Source organism: Rissa tridactyla, chromosome 7, assembly GCF_028500815.1.
Source record: "Rissa tridactyla isolate bRisTri1 chromosome 7, bRisTri1.patW.cur.20221130, whole genome shotgun sequence".
Taxonomy (NCBI): Eukaryota; Metazoa; Chordata; class Aves; order Charadriiformes; family Laridae; genus Rissa; species Rissa tridactyla.
This window is the reverse complement of record NC_071472.1, coordinates 32184074-32211205: the sequence shown is the minus strand read 5'-3', so window position 1 is coordinate 32211205 and position 27132 is coordinate 32184074. Positions and strand designations below refer to the sequence as shown.

The following is a 27132-nucleotide window of genomic DNA, read 5'->3' as shown; positions in this document are numbered from 1 at the left end:
CTTCCCTTTGCTGGATATCGTGGCTTTCTACCATTTGTCCACAGAAGAGACTAAGTTAAGTGTAAGCATTTAATCTAGACAGACAGATGAGAGCCTAAGCCTTCAGGATAACATTCAGAGCAGTAGTACCGTTGATTAGGACAAGATAATTTATTATAGGTTAATAGTTGTCTGCATCAAAGTATTAACATTCTCCACCAAATTTTTCTGTCTGAAGTTCACTACAGTCCTGATGACGCATTTGTTGCACGTTTTTGACCTTAACAATGAAGATTCAAAATAAGATTCTTGGTTTATTTGATTAACTCAGGTGGACCAGGAAACAGAATAGAGACAGACAGACCAAGAATATTTAAGTCACCAAATTGTATCTTAGAGAAAATTCTCTTACCTAGAATGAGATTTAGATGAAAACACAACACTTTCATCCTATTTATGATTTGCTCTGACACTTTGCCCCACCACAAAAGTATTACATAAATCCAAAATAAACACATTAACAGAAAGAGCAGATTTACTTCTAGACTGAAACTTTCATACTCTGAGTGAACGATCACCACAGTATTCACAGCATCCAAAATATCACCCAGATCAACAACGTACTACTTTGACAGTGATTTGGCCATATTAGGTTAGGAAAGCTTTGTGTTTTTCCAGGAAAACCAAACAAGAGAGACACAGGGAAGAAAAGGACCCATGCAGCGAAGGCACAAGGCAGAGCAAGGTGACCAGAGGCTGACAGGGAGAGGGGACCTGGCGAGGCATGTGGCAGCAGCCAGCACACCTGCTCTCCTCCTGAGGAGGATGAAGTCCTCCCTGACAACCAGCCCCTGGCTCAGGCCACTTGCCTCCAGCAGTCACCCCAGCCAGCAGCACCCACACGGCAGCTGGGAGGCTGCGGAGGTGAGAAATGGTGCTTGCGAGTACAGGCAGGGACATACGCTGAAGCAACTCCTATGCAACAGGGATACAAAATAAGTCTTTTCCGGTGTGTCCTTACCTGCTGCTGCAGGAGGGCAGCTCTGCCACCAGCCTCCACCACCACAAGATGGCTGCCTCCTCAAGGTGTCTGTGCCCCCACACTGAGGAAGAGCCAGGCCCCCTCTTGTCACAGGTGCTTTCCTAGCCCCACAACCCCCTCAGCACACCCTTGTTATCCCCCTGGCCGGAGGCTTCCCCTCAGAGGGGCCGCACAAGAGGCTCCTTTCTAGGACATGGCACAGGGGGCTCCTACTCCCAGCTCCCACAGCCTGACAGGGCAGCACCTCCCCACACAAGGCCAGGCCCCTTGGGCTGCTCCACACCAGACAGAGCTCACCAGCAGCCCCAGCTTGTTTTGCACCCCAAGCACAGGTGCAGCCAAGCTCAAGTCACTCCCACACTCATTCATCCTCATTAGCAACAAGCTTTGTTTTGTTTTTTTTATTTGCCTGAGCATCATCCACACAGGCTGGTATGGGATGAAGCCATCACTCTTGGAGGCCTTCTGGCAGGTTAACTTGACAAGAAAGGAAAGGAGCAGGTCCCACCTGTCATGTCGCAGCAGGCCAGGGCAGCAAGTACCCCACGACAGCCTGGCTGAGGGTGACAGGAGCACTGGGTAGGCCCAGGCAGGCCCCCACTACAACACACAACCAGCCCGCTCCCTCGGATCCTCCCCATGGGCAGGTAAAACATGCCGGTTCCTCTCCTCACCTCACCCAGCCGACCTCCTCCTCCGACCAGGCAGGGCCAAATTTGTCCTTCCTACCACTGAATGGAGCTTCCTCTCAGGAAGCCCTAGCAGACATGGAGTCCCTTGCCCAGGCGGGGCTCCCGTTCACACTCTCTCAACGTGGCCCTTCATGGCCCTTCGGCTTTCGCTCACACAGCGCACCCGTGGCTGTTCGCTGTCCCCGCCAACCGAAAGGGGCAGCAGCGCCCGGAGGGGGCCGTGAGGGGGCGCGGGGCGGCGGGCGCTGAGGGAGGCGCCGGCGGCGGGAACCGCGGCCCCCGCCCGCCCCGCTCCCGCGGGGCCGGTAAAAGCCGCCATTCCCAGGCCGTAAACCTTTTAAGACCAGTCTCCAAGAAAATCTGGAGCACAGAAGCGCTCCCCGATGCCTTCTTGTGAAGCGACAGCACAGACCAAGGTAAAAAGGCTGGTCGGGTACACTCCACAGCTGCGTCTTAAATCCCTGCAGCTCCTGGAGAAGCTTTCCTCAGTCCTAATTTAGAACCGGAGAAATAGGAACTGTTTGCAGCCTTCCCATTTCATCACAGTGATCCTCTAGCTGATAGATCAGCTGTCAGACTTGTAGGCTTTTTTAGACTTTACGCGTTTCCTCAGAGCATCCTCTTTTGTGGGGCTAGATGAAACCCCTGTGCCTGCTCCCTCACTTATTACAACTTCAAAATATTTACAAAAAATACAGGGGAAATCATGAAGTTGGCAGAGGATCAGAGAATACAGCTTAAGTAGCAACTTATTGGGACACTAAATACTAGGAAATTAACATAAGAGTCATCAGATACCACGAAGGCAAGTACCTACTGGAAGAAAAAATAGTAAAACATTCACTATGTAGAGAAAACAGGCACTGTTGACCACAGTGACAGGAAGAGTCCCACGTTAAGTCAAATCTACTTTAATAAGTACATAAAACATATCTCTTTCAAGAATTTTAAATCTCAATAACAGGTAAATAATCGACAGAATGTCAACTTTAAGTGCATTATTAATTATATTCCTGTTCAGATTCCTCCTGGAAAATGGCAAGAAGGGAGATCTGCACAGGAAAAAGTAAGAGCAGAAAAGGGAAAAAGGCAGCAGCTAAAAGTGGAGCAGAAGAGGAAGGAACAAGAACAACAGAGTGGAAAAAGAGAGCAGCAGGAACAAATGGAAAAAGTGAAGGCAGATCTGGAAAAGGAACAACAGAGGAGCATGGAGGAGATGCGGTTAGTGGGGATAATGTTCTCATTTGAGAAGGGAACATTTGAATGATGACACAAAACTACAGCAGTCTTTGCTTTGCCTTTTGTCAGCAAGGTGTATGTATCCAAACCCATCAGTGTTCCAGCATGAAGAAACACATATATAACAAAGCATCTTCTAATATAATAGAAGACTAATAACACATAAGAGTGTAAAGGAGCCAGCAAACTGATCCAGTACCCCCAGGCAAATTCCAAACCAGAGGATAATATCACAGACCTTTTAATCTGGAACATGTGCATACATAAAGTTCCATCTTTTAACCAGCATGTTAGATTTTTTCCTAAGTTTAATATTGTGTGTATGTCTACTAATTTAACTTCACTTTTTTAAAATACTTTCATCCATTTATCATTACTCTGATTTCTGAGTCTGTCCTAAAATTACAATTTTCCAACTCATTAATGAAAAATCAGTATTGACAGTGAATCAAAGTCATTAAACAAATTCAGTTTTTCAACCAATTGTACCTAGTTTACAGTGAGTTCATGAAGATGATATTCCACACTTTCCATACATCACCAAAACCACCACAGAGCATTTTCGCTGACAAAAACCTCAGCATGGTCACAACTGCATGGTTATAAAGACATTTCATAGCAATGTAGGTTATTCCTTAATGATACAAGAATTTTACATTACAAAAAAATGCAGTAAGAGCACTTTTGCTCTTCACCTCTGCTGACATAGCTTTGGGGGGGGGGGGGGGGGGAACCCACCAAAACCCCACAACAAATACTTAGGGCAAAATTCTGGGAAACCCACTGTTGAGAAATATTAGTTGTTTAGGTTAAATAAGTAAGCTTTAATTAGAATAAATCACTTAGGGTTATAATATGGTGTGATTTACACTGTTATCTTAGCTTTACTTAGCATGACTGGCTGTATTTGCTGAAGCCTTCAGACCACAATAGAGTTAATTTTCTTAGTCATTGTCCTAGCAGCTGGTACAGTGCTGTGTTTAGTCTTTTAGTATAAGAAAAACGTTGATAACATATTGATGTTTTGGTAATGTTTTCCCTAAATCTGGGACTTTGCAGTTCCTCATGTTCTGACGGTGAGCAGAGATGCACAAGAAGCATAAACCAGAATATAAGGAGGCTATAACTGTCAGCAGAGACTGCAAATGAATAAGAGCAGTCAATGGCCTGCCTGTCTGGACACAGAAAAAGTACCCAATACAGTGTTGGAAGACCCCAGACCAAAAATCACCATTGGCCTAAAAGACATGTGAACGGCGTCTGAGGGGCAAGTGTATAGATTGCAGGCGTATAATTGCCCAGGGATTTCTTTGTTCAAGGTTCCTCCTTTTTCGGAGGCACCCAGCCTGGGCTGACCTTGCTGCTGTACCTTTCAATTAAATTATTTATTTTTATAAAATCTGACACCTGAGACTGCTGTGGGAAACCTAGGTTGAGCCTGAAGAAGGAGGGAGCGCACCCAAGAGTGTGTGTGTGAGGAGTCAAAAGGGGCATCCATCAGCCCACTGGGGTTGCCCACTGCAAAGGGACCCTGATCCTAGCAGTTGAAGACTTGAGTGGTGTGTGAATGCTCGGGCAGCAGCTTCTCCTTTAACACTATCAGAAACAAGTTCCGGTGTAATATAATTATCACATTTCTATTCACTTCTTGAAGTGTTCTGCTTACACAAAACAGCATATTCTGATACATCTTACTGCATTGCTTCGATTTTCTTCCTCTAGTTACTTTTTCATTAAGAATGGTATTTACTGGGGAGAACAGCGACCTCCTGGGGTAATTTTGAAGAGCTGCAGCCTACCTAAAAATAAAAACTGGAGGGTATCCCCTGGTCACTGGCATTTCTAAGTACCAGATTTGTAGAGTAGCATCTTTTAACTGGATGCTTTAAAAGAAAGGACAAATCTGACTTATAAAGCATTTTTCTATATTAGTGCCGTGCCTTGCTAAACTTTATTTCAGGAAAAGCAAGTAGGCATTCAATCAAACTGTTGGACTGAGAACACTGAGTTAGTTTGGAAGTTATCTTAAATAGCGCTCAGTGAAGCAGAAGATCTTTAATTTGATAGTCCTTAACTTTCTGTTCCCAAAATAAGGAGAATATTCCTTCGCTTCACGAACGTCCTTGACTTTCTTTCATGCTCCTTACTGCGTGAATCCTGCTGCAAAAAATCCCATTTTGATCACCATTCTGTTTACATCTAAATCTCAATCAAGGTTTTCCATTGCCTCCTTGTTTGTTGCATAGCCTGGGTTCTTGTTCTGGGTTTGCATTCTTGTTCCACAAAGGTGCATTCCAATCTTTTCTTCCAGGTCTTGTTCTCTGAGCTTTCCTAGCTGTCCACTTGCTCTCCTCCATCCCTTGTCTCCACATCTTTGTTTCACATGAACCATGTACCTGTATCCCATTGTCCTCATGTCCTCCTCAAAAGCACACATGTAAAAATTATAATTCGGGGTTTTGCCCCCTTTACAGACAGTATGAAGGAAAGTAGGCAGTAATTTATTTTTTTTTAATACTAATTTGCAGAACAAACCAGACGTATGCTAAGTATCACTAACCAGCACTGTTCTCTCTTCATTTTCATTTCTCTCCCTTCACTTTGGCAATCTGCTTAGCTCTTTGGGCTAGAATCTGCTTGTCTTTAGCAAGCATGTTCAGCAAAGCTAAGGTTGCTATAGCAATTAATAATCATTTACGTTTTAGTTTACAGAAACTAAAAGAAGAGTGGAGGTGGCAGCAAAGAAGTCACAATTAGAGAAAGCAGCGCAAGAACTCATTTGGTAGCAGCAGGAGGAGGAGGATTATCACAGAAAGCTTCTGCAGTTCCAGAATAGACACCTACGAGAACAAGAAAAGCAGGTGGTCTATAGAAAGGCTAATGATTATTCTAGCTGCAGGTAATTGATCTGAATGGATGATTTCTGGTGAAGACATGGACTTAGCCTGTGTGTCTGTCGTGGAATTCCTGTGACACTAAGTCCCAAACTTACAGTACCTCAACTGCTCCTCCTCTACTAAATAGATATGGTAACAATAGTCCTCTCTTCCACAGTCCCTGCAGCCTGAAGAAGAGAAATTCCACAGCCTAGCTATGATGCCACTGTGTAAGACACTAGCAATAACAACATTGTGCTACATCTGTTCATTTATTGGTGTTTTCATTGTGTATCTTCTCTGAAAGCCTGAGTCTCAGTAGCTACAGTTTAAAAAAATAAAATGAAAAAACAACAAACAGTTGCAGAGGAAGGTTTGAAAACCTAAATGCCAACCAGAGTAAAAAAAAAAAAATCCAATTAGAATTTAAGACAGACTCACATGTTTGAGACAATATTAAATACTTGCAATGTCAGTATTATAACGGTATTTTCTTTCTATTTGTAATTGATGAAAAAAACATTTCCTAAATAGGAAGTATGTGAGCAACTAATAGTTATTGCTAAGAGGCAGAAAAATGCAGACAGAAAGAAGGAGCAATGTGGTTAGAGGAGTAACATCATCAACTAGTAGAGATGGCAGAAGAATGCCCGGAGGATGAAAGAAGAAATTGGGAGAAGACAAGATATGAGGCTGAGGAGCAGATGAAGAAAGAGGAAGATGCTAGACCAGCTCTAGAGGAAGCCAAAACACAAAGCACAGCTTTTAATCAGGTACGTAGCTGTTAATCAGAGGGAAGTTATTTTTTTCCTCAGTAATAACACATCTTTACACCTACTACCAGACTATACAAAAATATTTCTGTAGTCAGTTCTATCAGTTAACATTGAAAAGCAGCATCAGTACCCCACGAGTTGGTTAAGCTGCCTTCAATTAAAACTCCAAGACACAATGCAGTTCTTTTGCTGTTTAACAAGTTTTCCAATGTTTCCCCAAGTTTCATCAGCAATGCACATACATCTTATCTGTATTCTTTAACTGTTTTAAGAGTTTTTAACATCCATTTACGCCACAGAAAGAAGCCCAAGTAGATTTCCCCGCACATCTGAAACTATGATTACCTTTATGCGGTCCATCGGAGCAGACTCCAGGATAGCGTGCTTCCAGAACTCATTTCTACCAGCACCTCAGAACACAGGAACCGAGAGTCTGAATACCACATATTATAATACTACAAATAGCATAACAGGCCTTCTTAAGGGAAGCCTAGATCAATTTGTCAGGCACAAAGCAGTACCAGGGATAAGAGGATACATTGGAACTACAGCTATCTCTTGCTCACTCTATTCATACCACTGTAAGAGAAGATATACTGGCCCACAATAAGGTATTAGCATAAGCCAGCATTTTCTTTCCCAGCCCATTCCCCCCCACACACTGGGGGAAGTCCAGTCTTCCGTCCAGGCTCAGTGCCTCAGAAGGCACTGTATGCACTGTGGCAAAGTCAAAGAAACTGCCAGTGAACCAGCAACAAGCTAACTGAGCAGGTAGCTTTCAAGTCAAAGCACCAGCTCTCTAACCCAAGGAGGAATTCTCTTCTTTATCTGTAATCCACTTTATTAACACTGTTTGCAGGCAAAGAGCAGATCTGGAACAACATCTGCGGTTCCAACAAGCACTACTAATAGAAGTTCCTAGACTAGAACACATTCAAGATGTTCCTTGTCCATGGGTGTTTTCTTATTTTCAGCTGCTTGAAAAACTAGGCCTGAAAACGATACAAAAGAATAAATGCTTGGTGCCAGGAGTGGGTCATTGCAGTGAGCTCTTTCAGTTCCAGTCTAATTCAAGGTTCCAACCTGATTAAAAATGATGAACAACATTCCTTTTCGTGATAGATGCTACTCTTGTTCACAAATTATTTTCCCAGACTGCAATAGTAGTCTGTGTATACATCCCATTGATAGCAAGTAAAAGCATTCATGTTTTATCAGCCAGTAGAAATGAATCCAGACAGACCTCTTGAGATGCCAGAACACATTTAGTTTATCCTTTGCTGCTTCATCCCAGATTCTTTGGTCCATTTTGTGTTAAGAGAGAAAACAACAGAACTGTCAGTTTACAAAAGGTATGAAAACCTCCGTGCTGACTCTTGGAGGAATCCTCCAAACCAATAAATTGCAATACATGTGCTACTATTTAAGAAAAGGCTTGATTTCAGTATCAACAATAAGACAGCAACAGAGAAACTATAGCAAGATAAGAACTTTTCTTCCTTGTAAATTGGGTTTCTTATTTTCTGCTTCTCTAACACTATCTAACATAAGAAAGTATAACATTTGTAGATTCAATTTGTATCGCAGTTCCTGTAGAGTCTCCTGTGGATAAGAGTAATCAATTTTTGCAATCTAAATTGAAGCTGAACTTCCCTAAATTAAATATGCATTAAGTACTGGTTCCAGAAGCAAAACAAAATCAGTTTACACTACTTCCAACTTGCACAATTCCTACAGTTCTCTGTATGTCATCTCAGAAACTGGTCTTCTCATTTTAGAAAATTTACCTGAACAGCAGTAATTCAAAAGTGCATACAGAAGATGTGCTGATCAGCAGATATTTTAGTATTGTAGCCTTAAAAATAATTTCCATTTAAAGTAGGAAAAGTTAAAAACTAGTATACAGTCGTAGCGCTCCTAAAACAATACATGGTTAGTCAAAATTTGTGGCAGACTTCAATTAACTGAAATTGAAATCCTACCAACATTTACACATCTAACTTTTAAAAAAAAAATCTCATTTTGTCAAAACGATGATCATGTAGATATATTTATACTTAAGAGAATATACAAATCCTTTAAACATACCAGCTTTAAGAAAATCTCTTGAGACTGACGATTTTGTAAAGCACTTATCAATACAGTTTTATACACCACCATCATGAATATTAAATATATTAATTTCACAATTAGAAATAAAGCAAATATTAGCTTCTACCTTCTACTGTGTAACTGACTCAGTGAAGATAGCTTCATTCTCCCACCACCATGTTTTTGGGGTTTTTTTTTTGTTTTTTTTTTGTTTTGTTTTTTTTTTTAAACACTTGACAAAAGCAGCCATCAACAGCTGAATTCAGTTCTTCTAATATACAGGTAAGCATATAAACAAAGACGAAGAAACATCGCAGGAGGAAAAAAGATTATCTTCTCTGTTTTTCTGCAACATATGAAAGCCAATCTGGAATTTCACTCCAGACCAGCTTTTCAGAAATTCTTTGAGAACTATTAGTTCTTCCAAAGAAATGAAGAAAATTCAAGTCTGCCACTCCTTGACTTCAAAATTCAGGTTTTATTTCAATGTACAACTTCCAAGAATGAACTTCCTTAAAATCTGTGTGGCACACGTGTCTTCTCATTTTACATGAAGCTATACTAATCTTAGGCAGAGCACAGTTTTCCTGTTATTACTGTTCCGTCAAGTTATAACAGTACAGACATTGCTTTAGACCAGCAGCTCCATTGAGGCACTAGGTCTTTGAGGGTTCACAACAAGTCTGAGAAAGAGGTCAAATCAGTTTGTCACAGGTACCATTATCCACTCTTTATAGAGATGTATTTTAGGACAAGGTTACACAATAGAAAGAAATCGTCACCTTGAGCTTCATCACACTGAAGCTGCATTCTGCAAGAAACCCTCCTCCATAGCCTCAAGAGAACTAAATGCAGTGCTTCAACTGGAAAGCTGATACAAATGAGCATATAAAACAGATTTGGAAGAGAAGAGTGAACAGTAAGGAGCAAAGAAAGTTGATGCAGCAGCTAGAGTATTAGCATCAAACCCAAGGCATCTGGATTCTGTTCTCATGTCCTCTTTCTGCTTCCAGAGCTACTTGGGTAAACTATGTCCCCTGTGCCTCAGTTCCTAATTTGCAGGAGAGCAATAAAGGGGATTCATCGACTAATTATACATTATACAAATTTAAGTTAGAAGATGTGCTGATAATAATCACAGGGCTGTTTTATTTCTGGTATTCTGAAGCAGATATATTTAGTATTCTAAAAAAAGGCAGTTGGAGAGAAATGCAAAGAAGCCATGTTGTTCTACATCAGAGTAGCAATTCCTCTTCTCCCTAAGAATTGAATTACATAGAATACTTAGAAAAAACCATATTCGGACATTTGTAAATAAAAGTTTTAATCTTTAAAAAATTGCTTAGTGCAACTATGTGTACAAAAGTTGTACAGGACACAAACCACAAGCATGAAAGAAAATGCATTTCTAGCTTTACAGCAAGTGCCATAAAATTTAATCATTCAAAATCTGCAATTTCTTCCAAGTATGCCAGTACTAAAATGTGTCTTAAAATGAAGTTGGCATTCATAGTGAACTTCATTTACCAAACCAAATCAGAAACAAGTCCTATTTATCTGCAGAAAGACTGAAGCAGGGAAAGTGCAGAAACCTTCTCTCCACACTACCCTGCCCATAACCTCCCATCTGAGCTTTCATATCCAGTAACATTTTCTCAAGCTGACCATTTAGAACCTGCACCTAGCTAGAACATGAAGTGGACCCTCATAATAATGCCTGATGAACTATCACGACAGTTCCATGTCATCCATCATAGAGAGGTTATTTAATGGTAGCCATGATCATATGAAATGTAGACATTAAAAACCAGCTTCTTATTTCCTTCCAAGTTGCATTTTCAGTTTACCTTTAGCACATGAAGTGAAACTGTATGTAACTGCATGTGAATATTCTCTAAGAAGAAAAGAAACAGCTAGTAGTCTCAAATAGTCACCTGCAAACCAAGCAGATCAAGTATTTTACTAGGGCAAGTAGAAAAAAGTAATTCTTTTTAATATGAGGTATATTTACAGAGCACTTTTTTTTCTGGCTTCAACATATAGTTACTGGAAAAGCACGCCCTAATTATAGCTTTTTATGGTTTTGCTCATTTCCAAACATTTGAAAAGAAAATGCAAGTTGTTTATAAAATTGTTTTTCTTGTTTATTTTAAATGAAGCTGGTACAGACAATGTCCATTCAAAACCCACGTCCCAGGCCAAAAGGTACAAACAAGAGTGTCAAAGTAACACCAGTTGTCTGCTGTGAACATTCTTGCATGAATACCTGCATGTACTAATTGCTATATGAAGTTAAAATGCTTCTGGGCTCTTCTGGCAAGATTTAAGAATCATTAGGGTTTTCAGTTTTATGTCTTCAGCAAAGCCATCTCTGGAGCAAGGTACAGATGACAACAGTTCTAGCTTTTCCATTTCCAACTTGATAATCTTCTTTGTTGGGCCATCAGCACAATTTAAGCAAAATAGCTCTGAGTTATGGATACACAATTTCTCCACAGTTTAGTTCTCTGAAAAACTTCATCTCGCACTGAAAGTTATAGTCCAGGAGTGAAACAGTCACACATCAAAACTTCAGGGCAGATATGGAAGTCATTAAGAACACTCGCCCACCTGGCAGATCTTACAGCCTTCGTGCCTGAAATGCACGAACCTAGTGAACATACAAATGCATGTGTGTACGTGTATTTCTAAAGGGGAGGGCAGAAGGGAAGAGGGGAGCAAGGCTGCAGCTGGATCACAAAAGTTCAGCACGATGAAAACAGAAACAATAGTGTATAATGAGCACGAGAATTCAAAATACCAGACGCTTGAAAATAAATTCCCAGAGATGGGGTGCCAGTTTAAATTCAGTGTTGAACACCACATTACAAAAGAACTATTATTTAAAAATAAAAAAGGATTAAGGGGGAAGAAAACAAACAGAAGGATCTAAACTGTTGAGTGACCCCCCGTCTGTTCCTGATAAACTTCAATCACATCTTCCTCCTCCATCCCCAGCTGTGAGAACAGAGAAAAACAGCATATAATTGTTACAAATCTGGTGTACTGAATTCAGAGCAGGTCCTACACAAGTTATACAATGGTTTGTTCCTCTGCCCCATCATAATTCATCAAAGAGTTGAAAACAATTTCAGTCACCATCTTACTAGCCAACACTCATGATTTTTAGTCCTTTTCCTTCAGTCTTACACATCTCATTCAAAGCAAAAGCCTTATCAGTGAAGTCTAAATCTGCTTGTGGAGCAGTACACATCAGCCTGGAAATTGCTAGCTTTACCTTTCTCTAAATCCCACCTTGGGCAACAGATGGACAGGAATGTAACCAACATCATAGTGAATGCACCAGCTGTACAGCCACATGAATTACATTAGCACACTACTAACTCACGATGCAGCTGAGAGCTACAGCTTGCAACTTGATCTCTTAAAGAGGGTAACTTGTTCAATTCCACAGGATACAAGTTTCTCCAATTTTTCAGCAGGTCATTATTATAACAGTGTTTCTTCCTGCTTTGTCATAACAATTGGTGGAAGTCACTAGACAGCAGAAGTAACCTGTTTTCTGTTTATTTACACTTTCATCTAATAAATGGGAACTAAATACATATTTATTCCAAAGTCACACTAAATTCTAGCTTGACAACCAAAAAGTTCTTAGGTTTTTTTCTCTCTAGTAATAGTGACTATATCCTCCCTTGTGAAACAACATTACACATGAAGGTCCAGTCAGTCTCTTTCTGAATGGCATTATTAAAGATTCTAGTTAGAAAAGTATTGTCAGGCTATAATTGACTAAATATAGTCCAAAAAGTTGTCTATATTTAAAGAAACACCTTCATTCTGGTTAACAATCTAGCAGAACAGAGAAATTAACCAATTTGGCATTTAGTTTCTCTAATGAACTATGTAACACCTTTTTTCTAGAAAGAAACTCACCTCCTTGGGGGTATGATTATCAGTAATTCTCTGACCCTCGAAGAGGAACCTGAGTGAATTCATTGGAACACCCTAAAAAAAGAAACAGATGTACAAGAAAAAAAACTTACTGAAACTTGTACGGATTTACAAGAAAAACATGTTTAATAAAAACAACACATGTGAAAGTCAAAAGAGAAAGCGTTAGTTCCTGTTACACAGGGAGCTCAGCTATTCTGTTGCAACCATGTAGACTAAGAAGAAATGAGTCAATAAGCACGATACTGCTGAAATGCATGTTTATTCCAAAGTCTCACTGGAGTTCTAACATAACAACTTGGAAGCTTCCTTAGCATTTTTTTTTCTTGTCTTTTTTTATTTATAAATACAGTACTGACTACACCCTCCCTCCCAAGACAACATTATACATGAAGGTCCTGTCTTTTTCTGACCTGCCTATGAGCCTTATTAAAGATCCCAAGACGACAGTGAGAACGTGACATTTACTTCATGAACTCCTACCCTTGCTTTCCCAAGGTTATATCACCATAAGAAGGAATAGCAACCTTTACCATTATCAGTTCTGCAAAAACTCTGCACTGGGGACAAGAAAGAGCAAAGCTGAGGGAAAGAAAAAGGAACACCATTTAAACAGGGAGAAAGGAGCATCCCAATGGTAAATAAAGTTAAGTTGCAGTATGTCTACTGTGTTACAACAGAATATCATATTCACCTCAACAGATGAGGCAAACACCTCATCTTTTTCTTCTCTTTCAAGTTATGAGCAAAACAAACGCAAGTGAAACATGACTCTTTTGTACATTGATTAGATCTCATAAATATTGCTTGCAAATAACTAGGCAGAAAAATTCACAGGAAAAAACAGCTTTTCACACTGTTCCAACAATCCTTCTAGCCAACTTGGAAGAAATATTCATGGTCCCTTTACCAGAGAAAGGCTACTTGACACCAAAAACTGTATAGACTGTTGATGAAGGAAATCAAAGACTCTCCAGAATTCAGCCCAGGACATAGATATAGCTGTGTCCATTCAAACAATTATTTCTGTCTTATAAAAGTAATTCCACACACATGCATTTTCATCAGTCAAGACTGCTGCATAAATTATTTCCAAGATCTTATTTTAAAATTTCAAGTTTTGCAAATGAATCACAATTTTAATCATGTGGATTTGGCTACAAACATATCTGGTGTTTGATCTTTTCTTTCCTCCTACTCCAGAAAGATAGCAAAAAAGAACACATTCTACAAAAAAAAAAAACCACTTCAATTGACAAGTTCAACTTGTCTCAAGGTATTTAGAAAAAACCCAAAGTATTATTTCTTATATCTCCTGAAGTGAACTCCAACATAGTTACTCAAGGAAAGGCCACACACGGCATCTATCCCCAAAGCTGGGGGTAAACTAGGCCAGGGCTTCTGGAAATAGCAGCAGTGATTCTACAATATCTGCCACAGAATCTGGAAGTGAAGATAAATTTTTGTTCCGTTAACAGTAGTTATTTACCTACATCCACAATTAATGTTGCAGATTTCTTTAACTTAGGGCATAATAGCTAGTGTTAATCAATTACCATATTAATGACTGTAACAATGCCTAAGGCTGCTCTCATCCTAAGCTGCAGTATTACACAGCTTTAAGGGAATTTCACTTGGGGACAGAAGATTTTACAGTAACTATAAATGCACGCCTGCACATTTAAAAAGCTAACTTCTAGGTCTTCTGAGCAGCCACTATATATTTTCAGACAGTAATTTTAACTTGCTACAAAATTCACAACTGCCTTAAACAGAAATACCTGTACTTGTCAAAAGAAATGAGGAGATATTTGTACTGTCAGATAGCTGTCCCGTTGGTAACTAGACATCAGGTTGACTGTCTAAACAAATGTCTTTATTTGAAAGAACAGTGAGAAAAGTAGAGCCAACATGTTTGGCTTTTTTTATTTTCTTCAAGAGAGTGCAATTGTTTCACAAACCTGTCTTTGACAGTATGATTCTTTGAGTTTCTTGAGGTGTGTTGTCATTTTCACCTTGAAGTGAATTTCACTGCTGTCCTAAGAACAGAAAAGAAAAAAGTTACCCTCTTTGTAGTAACTGCTTACTTTACCTAGGCTAATTTTAAGACTTTCATTAAGAAAAACTTATATAAAACTAACATGGAATGCAATTTAACTATCACCATACAAACCTTGGTGCATCATAACATGAAACTCCAAGATGATTTATCAGTCACTAAATTCATCATGCACTTCCACAGGAAGCGCTGTTTTAAAACAGATGGCATAGTATAGCCTTAGGCTTACTATGGAGGTTTTGGATTTAAAAGTACTAAAAACCATACATGGTTCAGTCTGTGCTTCCATCTTTACCCAGCTGATGTACATATGAAATACAAACATACATATGCAGAGGACTTCTGCTCCTTTAAGATTCCAAAAGAGACAAGTTAAAGCTTGCACTTCAAAATATATACAAAGCCTTCTTCAATTAGAGTAATTACCTAGAAGTTAGGATACAGGCAGACTTGGCAACACAACGCTAACCTAAGGAGAAATCTTAGGTCTCATTATTCTATAGTCCTTCCTACCAGCCATAAGATATGAGTCACTACAACTGTTAAAATGGCTACAGATAAAACAGACTGCAAGAGATTCTGTGCAAAAAGCATTTGGGTCACATTTAGCTTTTGAACGTATTCTCATCATTGGCAATCAAACCAGCAAGAGGTAAGCTAGTTTGTGTTAGTCCTACTTTAAGTCATCCATCTCCAGTCAACAGCACAGCAATCACACTAATACTCCAACAAACAATACTGAGTTAAGCCATATGAGCTAGGGGTTCTTTGCACAGAAGGACTTCTGTTCAAGAAAGATCTCGACATTCATATTCCAACATAACTTGAATTCAGACTTACAATCCACCATTCACATCTACCAACACGCCAGCCAACAGAATCCTCTACCTGTCCCTGTCCAAGAAAGCTGACCTCATGCATAGTGTACTACATGAACTCTGAAGACCTGAATTTATCGACTTTGCCACGTATTTCATTCATATCCTTGGATAAATTAATCCTACATCAAGTCCCCTACTTGTGAGACAGGGATCACATTGACCAAATCCCAAGTCATAAAGATAAATTACTCAAGCTTTAAAAACAAAACACCAAAACAATGCAAATCACACCAGAGTATACTGACACACATTACTGGCAATTGGTATGTCATTTATGGCAGGAGAGGATCCACAGCGAAGAACTGAAAGTATCAGCTTCTGTTTGTTCATTTCTACAATACAAAAACTCATACCTTCATCAAACGTCAACAAGTAAGTATGTAAAAACTCACCTGCCCAATGACTTTGAGTTTAATGTATTCCCCTTCTTTCTTATCTCCTAAGTCCTCAGCTGAAGGTTTTGCTTCCTGCAAGAACAACATTAAAAGTCTGATCAGTTCAACACTTTGTTATTTTCACCGGACAGTGTGACAGCTGTCATCTTCCTTATTACATGAAATCAGACTATTCAAGGCACCTTATTTCTTCCTTTCTGTGTGTGAAAATAATGGCAACATAGTACTATGAAAGGCTGTCTGCCTGTGAAAAGTTTAATTCATGACAGAAGAGAAACACTGTGAATAATGCAAGAGATAAGAGAAGGGTCATTTGAAAATAGATGACAGATGCAAAAATGTAAAGTATGATTTTATACCACTAACTCCTAGTCAACAGACTGCAAAAAAGAAATACAGGAAGTGTACGAAGAGGCTCAGATATTTGACAGAAAAAAAGAACATAATGACGACAGTAAACAGAAAGCACTTGTGACACCCTATCAGTGTAAAACGAGTGAACCATGCAAACATTTTTCAGTCTGTTGCATCAACAGTAGTCACTACTTTCAAAAGGATAGTCAGCCACCTTCTTTTCTATGACAACAAAACAACATCAAGTAACAGCTTCCTTCTACCGTGTTTGTTTTAAGACCACAATTCTTAAAAGTTCTTAAAAATTTCAGTTCTAAGGAACTATAGTGTTTTGATATGTTTCCAGGATAAAAATTAATTGAACAGAGAATTTTGATTCAACAACTTGAGCACTAAAGCTTATCAAAAGGGTTTAGTGTTATGTTCGATAAGACATGAATTAAGGACATCAGTGTTTTCATGTTAGCTGCTGATAGATAAGACAAGCGAGAGATCAGGTACTATTAAGCCCATCCCTTGCCTGTCACTACATATTCTGGATCAGGCCTTTAATTACGTTCCACTGCAGCACAAAGGGATTTTACACAGACACTGCCCCAGGTTCAGATGGTGCTCGGTGAAGAAATCTTCCCAAGTAGTGATAAACAAGGATATGCTGTTGATAATGTTTCAAACCCTCCTTTTATATTTTATTGCTTAACATGGTAGACAAAATAAGCAAAATATGTACAGGTGCCTACCACAGACATTTTCCCAGCCCTAAAGGGACTTTTTGCTGCGTACACAGAAATATCCTTTGTACGGTTGGACTTGAACTTTAGGATCAAGCACCAAAACCACATACTAACCTTCAGTATTAAGTCCATCCAGATAGGTCTCTATCTCCAGATTAAAATGGCAGACAACCCTTTTCAAGCAATTTTTTTTTTTTCCTTAAAGAGGTTCAACATGCACAATTTCTTTGAATGTTAAAAGCTCAGGGAAGGGCTGGGAGGAAAGTCTGCAAACACCTTCCCTATCTGTACCAGTGTCAGTCTGGAGGAAAGAAATAGAGGGGAAGCGCTCTTTCTATCAGTTTGATTCATCACCTCAAGCCAGATCCATTCAGTTTCTGTGATGACAAAAAAAAAGTATGAGCCAGAGACTGCACCTGGTTTCAATGCTTTTTTTTTTTATTTTTTTTTTAGTACCCACCTGGGCACAACCTGGACTGCTGGGACTCTTTCACTACCCTTCAAGCTCAAATCCAAAAACTGACCTTAAGCTTTCAAGAAACTAGACGCTTACCCTCATGTCACCAAGCAAGTCACTTCTGAAGTGTGAAAGGAGTCTTCGCTGGTAACACAGTCACAGCAACTGTGCTTCCCACTGAAGTTTTCCCTTTCCAACGTATCTGAACTCTAACCTCATGAGACTATTTGCAGGAATAAAAATACACCAGTTCCCACTCCTGACTAAAAAGAAAGAAAAACAAGAACCTGCAACTTCTGATAACTTGCACAAACAGAATTTTTGTTGTCCATGTGCAGGATTACTCACCTCTAGGAATCAGAAAGAGATTCAGATCTCTACAAATCTGAAGTCTGTAACTTCAAAACTATCTCCCATTTTGCTATGAAGGAAGTTTACAATAAGTGGAAGAAGGGACTGACCCCTTGGGAGGATTACAAGAATGCTGCCAGAGCGTGCAGGGATGAAACAAGGAAAGACAAGGCCGCCTTGGAATTAAACCTGGCTAGGGATGTCAAGCTTAACAGGAAGGGCTTCTACAAGTATACTGGAAGCAAAAGGAAGACCACAGAAGTTGTGGGCCCACTGTTGAATGAAACAGGAGCCATGGTAACAGAGGATGCGGAGAAGGCGGAGTTACTGAATGCCTTCTTTGCTTCCGTCTTTACTGCTTGGCCCAGCTCTCAGGAGTCCCAGGCATTGGGGGAAGTAACGGGGAAAGAATAAGACTTCCCTTGGGTTGAGGAGGATCGAGTGAGGGATCAATTAGGTCCATTAGATATTCGCAAGTCCATGGGCCTCGATGGGATGCACCCGAGAGTGCTGAGGGAGCTGGCAGAAGTCATTGCTGGGCTGCTCTCCATCATCTTTGAAAGGTCCTGGAGAACAGGCAAGGTGCCTGAGGACTGGAGGAAAGCCAACGTCACTCCAGTCTTCAAAAAAGGCAAGAAGGAGGAGCCGCGGAACTACAGGCTGGTCAACCTCACCTCCATCCCTGGAAAGATGACAGAACAGCTCGTTCTGGGCGTCATCTCAAGGCACGTAGAGGAAAAGAAAGCTATCAGAAGTACTCAACATCGATTCACCAAGGGGAAATCATGTCTGACTAATCTGATGGCCTTCTATGATGGCATGACTGGATGGATAGATGAGGGGAGGGCAGTAGATGTGGTCTACCTTGACTTAAGCATGGCGTTCGACACAGTCTCCCACAGCATCCTCACAGGGAAGCTTAGGAAGTGTGGGCTTGATGAATGGACAGTGGGGTGGACAGAAAACTGGTTGAAAGACAGAGCTCAGCGGGTAGTGATTAGGAGCACAGAGTCTAGTTGGAGGTCAGTGACAAGTGGTGTTCCCCAGGGGTCAGTACGGGGTCCAGTCCTGTTCAATATATTCATCAATGACCTGGATGAGGGGATAGAGTCCACCCTCAGCAAGTTTGCTGATGACACAAAGCTGGGGGGGGCGTGGCTGAAACACCAGAAGGCTGTGCCACCATACAGAGAGACCTGGACAGGCTGGAGATCTGGGCAAAGAGGAACCTTATGAAATTCAATAAGGGCAAGTGTAGGGTGCTGCACCTGGGGAGGAATAACCCCATGCACCAGAACAGGTTGTGGGCTGACCTGCTGGAGAGCAGCTCTGTGGAAAGAGACCTGGGAGTCCTGGTGGACTATAGGATGACCATGAGCCAGCAATGTGCCCTTGTGGCCAAAAAGGCCAATGGCACCCTGGGGCGCATCAAGAAGAGCGTGGCCAGCAGGTCGAGGGAGGTCATCCTCCCCCTCTACTCTGCCTTGGGGAGGCCACACCTGGAGTACTGTGTCCAGTTCTGGGCTCCCCGGTTCAAGAAGGACAGGGAACTGCTGGAGAGGGTGCAGCAAAGGGCTACCAAGATGATTAGGGGACTGGAAGACCTCTCTTATGAAGAAAGACTGAGGGATTTGGGTCTCTTCAGACTGGAAAAAAAGACGGCTGAGGGGGGACCTTATCAACACTTATAAATACTTAAAGGGTGGGTCTCAGGAGGATGAGGCCAGGCTCTTTTCAGTGGTGCCCAGCGACAGGACAAGAGGTAATGGGCACAAACTTGAGCATAGGAAGTTCCACCTAAACATGAGGAGGAACTTCTTTACCCTGAGGGTGGCAGAGCACTGGAAGAGGCTGCCCAGAGAGGTGGTGGAGTCTCTGTCTCTGGAGACATTCCAAACCCGCCTGGACACGTTCCTGTGCAACCTGCTCTAGGTGACCCTGCTCTGGCAGGGGGGTTGGACTAGATGATCTCCAGAGGTCCCTTCCAACCCTATGATTCTATCACTAAAAGAATTTGTAAAAACATCCTGTCCCTTTACATGACGTTTCAGGTCAGTCACTGTCTTAGTTTACTTTGCCTAAGAACAAAATTGCACGGCAGCGTATTATCCCAGCAGTAGAGGAATTTGTAGTAGTTTATATAGTTCTGTGCATTATGACAGATCTCCTACTTAGCTTTCCAAAACAAATCATCCTGTACAAGGTATGACAAATCATCATTGCTACTATGACAGTGCCTCTGGCCAATATGAGCGGAAAGCAATGATTCATAAGAAGTTTGATTCCTACCCTCAGGGAAACATGGCTCTAGTACTAAAAATGAATAGGGGAAGCAGCAAACAGTAGAAAAAACAGAGGGAATTGGAGTCTTGAAACTCCATACCATAAAGATGCTCATTTAAAGCCCCAGCAACCTCTCAGCCACCAAATAAGAGCAAACAGAGCTGTAATTTCAGGAAAAGAGAAATAAGATCAAATCAATGTTGACAATGCCAATAACTGAAGCTTAAAAATATGAGCAAAATATTTAAAATCAGAACACAACAAGATCCAGCAAGTCTGAAATGGCTCCCTGTGTTTTGTCAGTGAACTATACTGCCATTCGATGCCAAATTGTAAAGACACACAAAAACATTTAAGAATAAAGAAAGCAAGGAGATTGCAAAGTTACCAAACTACAAGCATTCACTGACAAAACCCTGGATCAGCAATCTGCAAGCAAGCCTCCAGACTTTTACTTGCACTGTGAAAAGAACTGGTGTTTAGGGTATTTCATGAAACAGAACATTAAAAAAAAAAAAAAGACTACCATACAAACAGAACAGGAATATCCCAACATTCCAAGTTCTAACTTTTCATTAGATACCTAGTTTTAAAGGCTTCATTCCACAGTTTTCCTAAATAGCATAAAATGAGGCTCTTAGTACTGTCGCACACTTATATATCAACACTAAATTCATGACCTTAAAAAGCCCCCAAAGTTTCTTGGATGAAATACACTGGTTTTGCTATTGCAATTAATGAAACCACAACACAAACATTGTAATGCAATATATTGCAAGTTTCCTCCAAATTCCTATAGTGCACAAACTTCAATGTTCAAGCCCCAAAAAATCCACCCTATATTCAGCACACTTTCATGATATTAAAGAAAATAAAAATAACAAAACCAAAATGAGTAGAGGAATAAGACTACAACGCATTTCCTAACACAGTAAATCAACTCTTACATTTGTTATAGGAGTGGAAAAATGCATGCAAACTATAGCATTCTTTATTAGTAGTACATGAACAGATAAAATGCCAGCATCTAGATTCAGTTGAAGCAAAAACAGCCTGAGACCCTTGAAGGGAGGGTAAAAATGATTCGTTTTGTTTCTGCTTAGATCCCACCAAGCAGTCATGTGTTTGTTGCTGTCTGCCCTTCTTGCAAGTATTTTTCATTTATCATAAAAGTTAATTTCCTATTGGAAATAAACTAACTAAATCAAGTATGCTTCTTTATTTACACTAAAAAGACAAGCCAAAATTATCATAACTGGTGACAAATGATGTCCTCTTAACTTAATTCCAGGGCCAAAAAAGAAAGACACTGTAAGCAATTCACATTTTGGGTAATACAATTACTCTTGATAAACAGAGGAATGAGATTTACAGCACTGCATTACCATACGTTATACTGTTACTTAAGCATCTGTTTAGGTCTTGTTGCATAGTCCCCCCAGAAGTGAATGACACAACACTAAAAAGACCTTTAAGATATCTATCCAAAATCACATACAACAAATTTTACATACTTCAAGCAGCCCCAAAGAACAAAGATGTATGCCTTTTAGCAGAACTTGTCTGGAGAAGGAATTACCTAATGAAAGCTGTTATGTGTTAAAACATGCCTTAGTTCACAAACGCAGAGAGCTACAGAGCAGGTCACGTGAAGATCAGTCTACAAAATCTAGTTCAGAATTTGCCTTTTTTTTTTTTTTGCAGACACTTTCATGTCTTTTACTTCACTGGGAACACATCCTAATGTCCCAGCTGCACTCTCACAGGCGGAGATGGGCAGCAGCACCGTGCTCGCTAGTGGAGTTGCATTGTGTTTGGAAGGGGAGGAGGCGGGGAGGAAGACCACCAGTGCAATGGTTCCTATTCACGGGTCACAATGCATCAAGGCTACTCCTCAAAGCAGATGCAGCCTATACTAAGCTTAGCCTTGTCTCTGGATACTTTTAATTTCCTGGCTGGCACTAGTACTATTCTTGACTTCACAGCACTGCAAGAAACATTTGTAGATACTGACATCGATTTTTCCAAAGTCGAATCGCCATGACAAAGTTAGAAAACACTGCCATATGAAGGCAATATAAAAAATAAAGCAAAACAGAACACAAATTAAAACTGGAATGCTGTTTTAACTTTCCACCAGCAGGTCACATAGCCCAAAGCAATAGTTGTAAGCAAAGGACTGCATACATGCTGCCGAGCAAGCCAGGAACCTGCGGTACAAGTAACTATTTAAGTCCCCGGTTGAGAAGTCAGAATTGACAGGAATATAACCAAGTACAAGGAGTGAAGGCAGGACAGAGTCTAGGTGAAGGACGGTGTGTATAATACAGGCAAGCAACCCTCAGCTAAGAAAGTCCGGGTTTCCCCCCCCACTTTTGCATTCCTAGGGCAAGCAGAGGACTAGCAGGCCTAATCTGACTCGCCCAAAGCCTGTTTAGGGGAAGAGCATCCTAGCACACACCTGGGAAATGGAAAACGAAAGGAAACAACTGTTGTGCAACACGGCTCACCCCTCACTGCACTCCCGGGTTTTCAGAGCCGGGGCTGCCCCGGCGGCGATCCCGGCGCGGGGCCCCGCAGAGCCGCCCCCGCTCCGACCGGACGCCAGCCCCGGCCCCCGATTAACCCCCGCCTGGAGCCCGCCCCCGTCTTCCTCGCGAAATACCCTGAGCGAAAGGGGGATTAAAATACGGGGGGGGGGGGGGGGGGGGGGGGGCGGGGAGGCGGGCAGAGTTTGGACGAGGTCGGAGACTGGCACCCCCGCACACACTCCCCGAGGAAAACATCCCTCCCAGCGCCACCCGGGCGGCCGCCGCTCCGCTCGCCCCGGGCCGCCCCACACAGAGGGGCCGGGGCTGCCCGCGGCAGCGAGGGGGGGGCGCGGGGCGCAAGCAGCGCCTCCCGCGCCCCCGGGGCCTGCCGCCGCGCCGTCCCCCCGCGCGTCCGACGGCTGCTCCCCCCCCGGGGTCGGCGGTCGGTCTGTCGGGGCCGGCGGCGCCCGTACCTGGTCAGACATGGCTCGGCCCCGTTGCGTGCGGCAGGCTCGGCTGGGCCGCTGCAGGCGCTCGGCTCCTTTCTCTGCCCGCAGCGCAAACACAGGCCGCGGCGCGGGCGGGATTTCCGGTGCGCCTGAGCTCACTTCCCGCACGGCCCGGCCCGCAGGGCGGCTCCTCCCATCCCGCACCGGGACCCCGCGGGAGGCACCGCCTTCGGCACCCCCGAACCCCGAACACGGAGCTGCCGCTTCTCCGGGTTCGTCCGCACCGGCACGGCCCCAGGGAGAGGCGGGAGAAGGCAGCGAGGCCGCGGCAAGGAGAGCGGCCCTCCCCAGGCCTCCAAAGGCCCGGCTGCAGAAAGGCACTGACTGGCCTTCCCCAAAGAGTTAAAAAATAGGTGTTTTTATAAACTCCACTAGCTACAGGCAGTCTAATGACTGTATAGGTCTGCACAGCCGTTTTGTCCTGCCCTAGAAGAGCCAGGCCAAGTCACATAACCTTTCCAACTAAAGCAGATTTTACAGCAAAAGTCACTCATTACACCAACCTGCCATGCCTTCCTAACGTTTTTACTAAAAGATATACTTAAAAACAAAACATACTTCTCTATTTATGCATGTTTGCACTTTTTTTTTTAATCATTGCAACCATGCAAATAATAGGATCCGTGTTTATTATGCAAACTTGCACTGAGGCAGTTGCATTTGCAGAGACTTCTAGTGATAGGCCGTGCTAGCACAGAACGGATGTCCTGCTTCACATCGGCACAGAACGGGTATTTAGAGGTTTGCACAAGAAGCAACACCTACGCTTCGAAAAGATTACATTTAGACTGCAAGCTGTTGGGACCACAGCATGTAGTACTAACATCCCTCTGCAACAACTACAGCAACTGCTGGAGTAAGTGCATGCTTGGCGCTAAGTGGCCAGTAAGTATAAAAAAAAACACCACATAAGAACCAAAAAATAACAACATTATTGTAAAATAAATGGATCAACAGAAGTCAGCCCCACTGAAACAGGAAATCCTTATCTGGATGCTACTAGATCAGGTTTTTAATTTTACCAGCGACCTTAGGGGAAGAGTAAGAAATCTCTCCTGGCAGGGCACATCCATCAACACAGAGTCTGTAACACACCATATTCCTCTGTAATAACACCAAACACCAAAGCAGCTGCGCTTTGTGCCTGCGCTGCTGCATGTCACTAACTGAACGGCGTGTTACAAACACACCTAAACCAATGGATGCACTTTCACTAGCCAGTGAAACTATGTGGTATCTAGACTCATGGGAATTAGTTTTAATAACAACTGTTAATTCGAAATTAACAAGTGAGGGGAAAAAAAAAGCCTAAAGAGAACAAAACCAGACACTATACAGAGCTACAGAATTAAGATGATCTTTCTTAGGCAAGGCCTAGTAGGTAGGAACGCCAAATACGTTCATACTATGCCAAGCTCACAGTAAGAGCTCATTACGAGCTTAATAACACTACACAAAGCACAAAAAGAAGCCATTCAAGGGCTTCACAGCAACACATGATACTAACAGAATAGAAAGTGACAAGTATTTACTCTGTCCTAAATATCACCGCTATCCACAAATGAAAGCAGTTTAAGAGGAGGGAGAGCAGCCTTGTAGCAAAAAGGCTAAAGTCTCAGACTCTGGCATGAAACCTGAGTGTAATTCTTCATTTTACCAAATTTTCTACACAATTTTGTAATAAAAGCTGACACATGCGTAGTTATGTGCAGTTACCTATCCTCATACGTAGCAATAAAGGCACAATGTTGAAATATGCACATCTGCATATGTGCTAAGTAACAGTAACACCACCTGTCTGTACTCCCTTCTTACTCAATTGGTTATGGATGCATTATCTCTTCAAGATACAAGCCACATTTGTACAGCATCCGCAAAGCCAGTTTCTGTTCAGCCCATGAGAACTACCAAAGTACATCAGCAAAACTCACACTTTTTTTTCTTTGACAGCCCAAACTCAACACATAGCACACTTAAAATTGAAACACACCAAAAATAATGCTGCTTTAAAATGACTAAACATACCTATATAAGCTTCTTTCCCCAAAGCCATCCTTGCTGCTGCAGCCACCAAGGCTACTTGCCCTAACAACCTCACTTAATTCTCAGGTGTTTTATAACTTCTCTAATTTTCCCTATCTGCAACTAATCTCAACCACCTGAAGTCAATAAAGTTCACCTCTGCTCCTTCAAACTGCTGCTAACCTCTCCAAAGCTGGGTATGTGGTTTAGGAGCCAAGAGCTGTCAGTGGTTTTCTCAAAACTATTGGCCCATGTAGTCTGTGCAAAGCCTCTTCAGTCTGTCAAAAACAAATTTCTTATAAAACTGGACTTTAACTTAAAACAATCTGTAATCTCATAATGCCAACATATTTGCTTGAGAGCAGTTAGTACTGGCAAGCAGGATGAACACAGCATTTTAAGTCAGACAATTAAATAACATTTACTTGCTCTTCACTCCCCCTGAGCCAGCAGCACCAGAAACACTTAAAAACTAAGGGGAACCTGGATATAATTTCTTTGGCAATATTACCAGTTGTGAGACTTCAAAAAAATGGTTATGTTATCTAAAGCACCAAAGTCTTTCCTTCAAATTTTTTTCTTAAGAATTATGTGAAACCCCACATTTCTCAGACTATTGACTTTCCAGCATATTCCTTACGCGAAAAGCAGGAGAGGAAACGAAGGCATGCTGACTCATATGGACGGTTGCATAAAATGCAGCAACAAATGTCTGATATTAATCAAGCTCAAATGTTGCTTTAGAGCCTCCCTTCCTGCGGGCAGGAAAAATTCTGCCTCTATTTTCAGTGCAGGTAATCCTTAATGTGAAATAAGTGGGAATTTATAAGGGCAAGAACTGACGCTTTTTGCCTGTACTCCATGAGCAGCTTTTCAGTTATTCAGTAGGGCCTGGACCCAGGCGCAGAAGTAGGTCAGCCGCAGAAGCACACACAAAGACGCTCTTTGGCAAAACAGAAACCAGTAGGTGGCACAAATGGACGGCTTTGGCCGCCTCCGGCCTCTGCCTTCCCCCATCTGAAATGCCCGTATCCTGGGGACACCGCAGCAGCGTGCGGAAATAAGCAGTCTTTAAAACTTACGTTTTAAGTGCATGTAATTTAGCACTTCTCCGTGGGAGAAGCAAACCTTTTAAATGCACACAGCTGCACTTAGTCGCAACAAATTCTTTACAAAAAAAGAACTGTTATCTGTGTGAAGATGTGCAGACAAGGCCTTGTGAACAGGCCCAAGGTGTGAGAGCGGAGCGGGCGGAAGGGGATCCATCCCAGCATGTGGGGAGGGCCAGGAGCTCCAGCTGAACCCCGGCACCGCAGGCAGGCTGGATACAGCCCCAGGGCGGCTTGGGGTCACTGAGGCGGCCGCGAGATCAAACCTTCTTCAGGATCCACTCGGGAAATAAAAAACTGCCAATATGAGCACCCAAGCCCTGGAGCGCAGGCCCGGCTGTGGTCACAGCGGCGGTCCCCACCACCAGCTGCTACGCCTGCGGGGCCCCAGAGGCACCGGGCCGGGGCCTGCTGCTCCCAAGGAAGCAGGAGTCGGTGAAGAGCTGCCGCGGGGATAGGCCCGGCTGGCACAGAGGTCCCAATACCCCAGGCAGCCGCCTGAACGCTTACGGGGAGGTTTTTAACGTCAAGAGGCTCAAACCTTCATGAACACGATGCGGGGAGAGCGGCGGCGGGACGGCTAGCACCTGAGCCAGCGGCCGGCCCTGGGGATGGCGCTGGGCCGCTGCCAGGCCCGGCCTAGAGCTGGCCCCAAGGGAGGGGGGCGGATGGGGGGGACGGGACATCGGCGCTAACGGCAGTTAACGGCCGCCGCAGAGGCCCCGCCCCCGCCCGCCGCGCGCGGCCACGTGATCCCGCCGCCCGCCACGTGGCTCGCGAGCGCGCGGGGAAGACACA

General features: G+C 42.5%; 2 protein-coding genes across 3 annotated transcripts; one reads left to right on the top strand and one right to left on the bottom strand.

The window, feature by feature from the left end:
* Window positions 1-1994: 1994 nt before the first annotated feature.
* Window positions 1995-5988, top strand: KIAA2012 (KIAA2012 ortholog). Its single transcript, XM_054209103.1, has 3 exons — window positions 1995-2129; window positions 2735-2934; window positions 5658-5988. Exons 1-3 carry the CDS (start codon window positions 2097-2099, stop codon window positions 5707-5709), a joined length of 285 nt encoding a protein of 94 aa, XP_054065078.1. The 5' UTR covers window positions 1995-2096; the 3' UTR covers window positions 5710-5988.
* A 4826-nt stretch (window positions 5989-10814) lies between these two features.
* On the bottom strand, window positions 10815-27019 carry SUMO1 (small ubiquitin like modifier 1). Of its 2 annotated transcripts, none has more exons than XM_054209101.1 (5): window positions 26876-27019; window positions 15982-16056; window positions 14611-14688; window positions 12632-12703; window positions 10815-11692 (listed from the first exon to the last, which is right to left on the bottom strand). In XM_054209101.1, the coding sequence occupies exons 1-5, from the start codon at window positions 26879-26881 to the stop codon at window positions 11624-11626; spliced, it is 300 nt and encodes a 99-aa protein (XP_054065076.1). In that variant the 5' UTR covers window positions 26882-27019; the 3' UTR covers window positions 10815-11623. The 2 variants fall into 2 exon arrangements, with proteins under 2 accessions (XP_054065076.1, XP_054065077.1); XM_054209102.1 differs by lacking the exon at window positions 26876-27019 and adding an exon at window positions 23168-23321.
* Between the last annotated feature and the right edge of the window lie 113 nt (window positions 27020-27132).